Raw genomic sequence first — 6,452 nt, forward strand, 5'->3', positions numbered from 1 at the left:
GCTTTTTTAAGGCCCCTATATATAGGGAGGTGAGCTTCCCAGGTGGCTTAGTGGTAAAGAATGCCAGTGCAGGAGATGCATCCATGGCTTCGATCCCTGGGTTGGGGAGATTCCCCAGGAGGAGGAAATGGCAACCCACTCCAGTATTCTTGCCTGGAGAATCCCATGGACAGAGGAGTCTGATGGCCTACAGCCTGTGGAGTGGCAGAGTCGGACATGACTCAGCGCCTGAGCACACACATGGTTGAAGGGAGAAGAAGAAACTCAATGAGTTTCAGAACGAGTACAGATGAATACAGAATGAAAGAGACTATGGAGTGGCTGAATCCTCTCCCTGCCTCTTATCCCCCTGCCGCCAATCCCTCATTCCCCACCCACACAGCTGCTTCCTGGTCAGCGGGAGACCTGAACACACACACACAGCCATGTCGTTCCCCTACTTGCAATTCCTTAATGGCTTTCAATCTACCACTGAATAAATTTTCAAGAATTTCACCCCAGCTCAGTTACTGATTGGTTGTTATTTGCTTGTCCTTTCATGTGACAGCCTGTTTTTTACTTCTGAAAACTCCAGCATCCACCATGTACTCTTATCTCTCGGTTTCTTTAATCCCTTTCCCAAGACTGGCTGCCGAATGGGGCGTATTTCCCCAGGAAGCTACATAGCCCCCTTTACAGGCAATCTTTCTCACTTCCTCTGCCCACGCTAAAGATGCCAGTGTTCCTGGGGCTTGTTTGAGGTGCCCCACATGCTCTCTGTGATCACATCCAACAGGCTTGTCTCTTTTCTCTCCTTTCCTCCTCTACTCATCCCTCTTTGGGCCAAGTCTTTAGAGTTATAAGAAAGCCTTCCCTGGTGGTCCAGTGGTTAGGACTCTGCAGTCTCAGTGCAGGGGGCCCAGGTTCAGTCCCCAGTCAGGGAACTAGATCCTACACGCCGCAAAGAACAATTCGCCTGCAGCAACTAAAGATGCCAATGCTGTGACTAAGACACAGCGCAAAGAAATAAATGCAGTTTTTTAAAGGCAAATAATTTCAGAGGCAGAGTAAAGGTAAATGTCACCTGGGAGCAATGTATTTGTTTATCCCCTTTCTCCCTATAAGCTGGGACACCCTACAATTGGCCGAGGCTTCCGTCATTGCAGGGCAGCCCAGCTACAAACATCTCACTCTGCCCCTCGTTTTCGCACTTGGCCCCAGGCTAATTCCTGTTCTCAGAAAGTGTGCCAGAAATAGCAGATAGTGGGAAACAATAGGTACTCTTTGGTCTTAAGCGGTTTATTTGCATTTTGAAAAAGGTTCCTTCCTAGAAAATACCTGTCTCAAAGAGCTTTTGTCTTAGAAAGATCCTCGGAAAAATCGTTTTCTATCCAGCTTTCTAGACTTAGTTAGGTGTTACTTTTTCTGAGCCCCCATCAAGACTCGTTTCATTTCCTACTCCCCTGCCCCCAGTCATTAAAATCCTTGAGAATGGGGATTTAGTGCTGCCAAGGCCTAGCATGAGAATGGCACGGAGCTTCATTTTTTTGTACAAACTCTAAAGGGATTGGTAGTGGTTGCCTGGAGCTCAGAGAAGGACCATGATCCTGGGGAGATGGAGTACGGCAGCCCCCCCAGCATCAGAGCCCGGGGTAGGCTGCCCTCAAAGGCATATTGATGATTTTGGATTAAAGTTGCTTAAGAAATGGCCAACAAAAGAGGGATACTCTGACCCTCCTCTCTTTCTCCCTGAAAGCAGGAAATCTCTCCCGTGAAAAGTAGATTTCCTGCATCTGGAGGTCAAACACCCTTACTGCCAAAGATAGGAAATTCAGGCTGAGAGGCCTATTTACACAAACCTTTTTACCTCTTTAAGTTACTACCCCAAGCCCAAATTCTGTGTTGATTCTTCGCTAATTGGGCGCCTAAGTTTCTTTGTCCTGCCAGTTCCTCACAAGTTTATTGTTTCTTTCTCTAAAAGGTATAAAAGCTGCCTGCTTTGGCCACTCCTTAGGTTCCATGAGAACTTCATGCACCTGGATTAAAACGTGCTCCTTTTTCTCCTAACCTGTTTTGTGTTAATTTGATTATTAGCCCAGTTATAAGAACCAAGAGGAGTAGAGGCGGAAATTTCCCCTCCCCACAGAGTGAAATGAATTAATGGTCACAGTGCTGCCACTAACATCCTTCATCCTGGAGGGGAGATGTCTGAGTTTCCTGAGGACCAACAATCACTCTGTAGACCTCAGGCTTTTCTGGGGGAACTCTCGCTTCCCTCCAGCCTCTACAGGAATGACTTAGTGAAGCTCTCAACTCTCAGGCCTGGCCCCTCATCACGACCACCTGGCCAACTCCGGTGTTGGCAGATGACACCCACCCGCTTCCCACACCCCACCTACCATAAATGAGGAGAGTTGTGTGAATTTTCCTACCTCTCCGTGGCTGATTTCAGCTCATTTGTCTCCAACTTTGATACAAAAGGCTTTGAGACTCCCCCCATCTCAGCCTTCAATTTTACTGTCCCTCTGGGCTACTTATTTCAACCTCCAGGTGACCCAGGGTTTGTCATTATTCCCAGGAATTTTAACGCCCTTGCAAATGACAGATTTCCTCAATCAAATTCTCCCTATCTCCAAACTCTTCTCACACTTCAGAACAGCTCCATTTGCAGAAAGGTCAGCTCTAATAATTTGACTCACTTTGCTGTCCTGTCCCCATCTTTCCAGCTTTCTCACTCGTTTATTTCCACAAGGCCTGCCATATATTTGATCAAACCTGCTGCTGCTGAGTCGCATCAGTCGTGTCCGACTCTGTGCGACCCCATAGACAGCAGCCCACCAGGCTCCTCTGTCCCCGGGATTCTCCAGGCAAGAACACTGGAGTGGGTTGCCATTTCCTTATCAAACCTGTCCTCTGGCAAATTGGTCACACAGAGATCTCATCTCTAGCCTAGGTCTCCTGTTCATTGCTTCAGCCCCTGGGGCAGCTGCCCTATACTCTTTAGGCCTCCTCTGGCAGCTGAACAACATTGTGAAAGATTATAGGACGATGAAGACTATAATTTTAAATGTATGATGTCTAGTTTAAGCTGGGTTTTCAATGCCCTTGTTGTTCAGTCACTAAGTCGTGTTTGACTCTTTGCGACCCCATAGACTGCAGCACACCAGGCTTCCCTGTCCTCCACTATCAATGCGCTTAGTTAATGTTCTTTTAGGATTCCAAGTCTGTGCCTTCATTAAATCCCACCATGGCTTAAACCTGAATCACTCACTCTTCTTATCACACCTTTTGCTCTACACTTACCTTTTTTGGCCGAGGATTCCGCCTCCTACTTCAGTCAGAAAAAAGGAGCAGTTTCTTGCCTAGGTCCCACCAACAAACACCTCTGCAGTTTCATCTGTTCTCAATTTACCTCCTTTTCTTGTTCAAGACTATTTTTCCCTGTCTCTGGTTTTGATCAGTGTTCTCAGAGTGTGGTTCCCAACACTTAGCTTTAGCCAAGGTCTCGGAACAAGTTAAAAATGCAAATGATTGTTGGCCCCACCCCAGACTTGCCAAATCATTCACTCTAGGGATGAGCCCAGCAGGCTGTTTTAACCAGCCCTCCAGGCTAGTCTGAGGCAACTGAAGGATTTGCTCTTTCTTTTGTCTGCATTCTCTTGTTTGCATTATATTTCCTCTGGGAATTTATTTTGTTAAAAAAGACGCTACAGGCCCCAGATGGAGTCGCTTGAGCAAACCAAGACTCAGCACCTAGCCTGATAGAAGTTTTAGCTCTCCCAGGAATGTAATCTTTAACCGGTCTAGAATTACCTGGTCAGCACTGTAATCCACCCAGTAGACCCCTTCCGTCCCCTCTAAGAAGGTAACCTTGCCTGAAACAATGCACTCTTTCTTTATCTCTCTCCCTTTTCTACCCTTTTGTACAGTCTTCCATTCTTTACAGCTCCTCAGAGCTCCTCTCTACTGATTAGTATGCGCCCGATTCATGAATTGTGAAATAAAGCCAATTTCGATCTTTATATTTACTCAGTTGAATTTTGTTTCTTAACAGTTCTAAGGAAATAATCTAAAATCAGGTCATGATTTTATACTCAGAGATGTTCATTACAGTATTATTTATAACTGGGAAACATTAGAAACATGCCCAAATGGGATAGTTATTAAGGAAAGACAATGTCATATAAGCAACAACTAAATGATATTTATCAAGTTATTTTTTATTATACAGGGAAATGATTATGTTCTAATATTAAATTTAAAAATTTTAAAGGAAATACGAAGTTGCTTAAAGGCTGGTTTACATCCTGACTTCAATACCAGCAATTAGCCACTTCCCCTTCCCCCCACTCCACTAAACCCACAGTAACAAGGGTTTAAACTGTTTGGTTTTTTTTTTTTTTTTTTTGATTGAAGGATAATTGCTTTACAATGTGGTGTTGGTTTCTGCCATACAACAATCGGCCATACATTCCCTCCCTCTTGAGCCTCCCTCCACCCTCATCCCACCCCTCTCGGTCATCACAGAGTGCTGGCTAGGCCACCTGTGTTAGATAGCAGCTCCCCACTCACTGCATATTTCACACATGTGGTGTATATATGTCAGTGCTACTTTCTCACTTTGTCCCAACTTCTTCCCCTGCTGTGACCACAAGTCTGTTCTCTGTATCTGCGTCTCTATTCCTGTCCTGCAAATAGGTTCATCAGTACCATTTTTTCTAGATTCCATATATATGCATTAATCTATGATACTTGTTTTTCTCTAACTTACCCATTCTGCATAGCAGGTTCTAGGTTCATCCACCTCAGTTCAACTGATTCACATTCATTCCCTTTTATGACTGAGTAATATTCCATTGTTCATTTGTACCACAACTTCTTTATCCATTCATCTATATCAATGGACATCTAAGTTGCTTCCATGTACTGGCTATTGTACATAGTGCTGCAATGAACATTGGGATATATATGTCTTTTTTAATTAAAACAGAAAACCACAAGATCAAAGAAATTAGGAGAGGAAAAGGAACAACATTTTAGGAGCTGGTAAAGAAAGGGTAGGATGATAACCATCTTAAGAAAATGGGTTCCTCTGACAGGGAAGGATTCCCAAAAGACTCAGAAACTGGCAACATTGTAATAGCTTTCTGAAAAGGGGCACAAGTGAGCTACAAACAGAAGGAAAGGTTGAAATTCAGTGTAAGAAGCAGTTGGAGCCCCAGGCTGGTACCCCCAAATGGCTACCTCACCCCTGAGACAGATGTTTATCATTTGCAGAGATTAATGTAAAGGGCCACTGAAGTAAGGGACTCTACCCTGAAAACTGGTGATTAATAACCGTTCACATATTGAAGATCAAAGCCCCCTACTTCTATCCCAATTTGGCTCTCAGACCAGGTAGTCAGCACATCAAAAGATTACTGTTAATTAAGGAAAACTACATATCGCAAGTTAAGGAATTTACTGCTTTTCTGTATATGGGGAAATGCAAAGTCTGGGTTCTTTGGAATTCTTCCTTTGATATGCACCTCAGCTATCTGGGGCAGCATCCTATGTTTTCTCACTCTGAGACACTGTGAAGGGTGTTTGCGGTGGCTGACTGTTAGAGAGGGGGGCATCCTGCCTCCCTTCTGAGTTCCCTCAGAGCTTACCTTCCCAGCAGCTGTAATATCATGGCTTGACGGCTGCAACATCCTCTGTTTACTGATAGAGCAGGCAGTGTTTTTCACTCACAGTCACTTACAACAGACTCATGCATGTAGGCAGTTGCCATTCTGATGGACTGATGGAGTTGCAAATGCCCGTGGAGTGTATTTCACTTCTACAATATTGATCACATATTAATAGCTACTTACTCCATGCCAGGCTCTCACTGTTTAACTTATGGGCTAGGATAGGTATTATTATTCTCTTATTAAGCTGTTGAGGAGACTGAAACACAGTGAGGTTAAGTAGCTTGTCACACAGCTTGAAAACAGTGAGTTGGAATTTGAGCTGAAACAGTCTAATTTGAGAGGCCTCTGGCTTTAGCCTTAAAACTTTTAGAGATACAGACTTAGAAGATAACTGTTATTAAAAAAAAAAAAAAAAAAGACTTAGAAGTCTTGAGGAACCTGAAAATGAAAACTACCCAAGAAGTATTTTATCAACTTAATTATTTAGAGAGGGAGAAAATCTTTAAGTGGTTAGATGGCTAATAAATTATATGAATAAGCAGAGCAAAAGCTATTCAAGAATTAGCAGTAACATTTATGATTCAGCAGTTACTATAAGCAGCTGAATTAAATACAGATTTTAGATACCTAAATATCTATCTTATGTAAATCATATAGATGTATAAAATAGTATAGTCTTAAGAGGTATTAATACATGCGTCTTTATCATTTCAACACCAAAGGAATGCAGGCTGGTTCCCTTTCACTGCTGAGGCTGTGTAGAAGGAGCTGCCTTTTGGAGATACTCAAACTGAGGAA

General features: G+C 43.5%; 1 protein-coding gene across 2 annotated transcripts in view; it reads right to left on the reverse strand.

Moving 5' to 3' along the window:
- Positions 1 to 5,747, reverse strand: part of CDCA7 (cell division cycle associated 7) — a 39,513-nt gene extending 33,766 nt beyond the window's left edge. Inside the window, exon 1 of one of the 2 annotated variants that reach the window (XM_044933668.2) lies at positions 5,631 to 5,747. In XM_044933668.2, coding sequence (XP_044789603.1) covers positions 5,631 to 5,672 — 42 coding nt within the window. In that variant the 5' untranslated portion in view covers positions 5,673 to 5,747. Of the gene's footprint in view, positions 1 to 3,282; positions 3,954 to 5,630 lie in introns of those variants that run through there. The other variant, XM_006063033.4, reaches the window with a different exon arrangement.
- Positions 5,748 to 6,452: the final 705 nt, after the last annotated feature.

The sequence above is a fragment of the Bubalus bubalis genome, chromosome 2, assembly GCF_019923935.1.
Source record: "Bubalus bubalis isolate 160015118507 breed Murrah chromosome 2, NDDB_SH_1, whole genome shotgun sequence".
In the NCBI taxonomy this organism is placed as follows: Eukaryota; Metazoa; Chordata; class Mammalia; order Artiodactyla; family Bovidae; genus Bubalus; species Bubalus bubalis.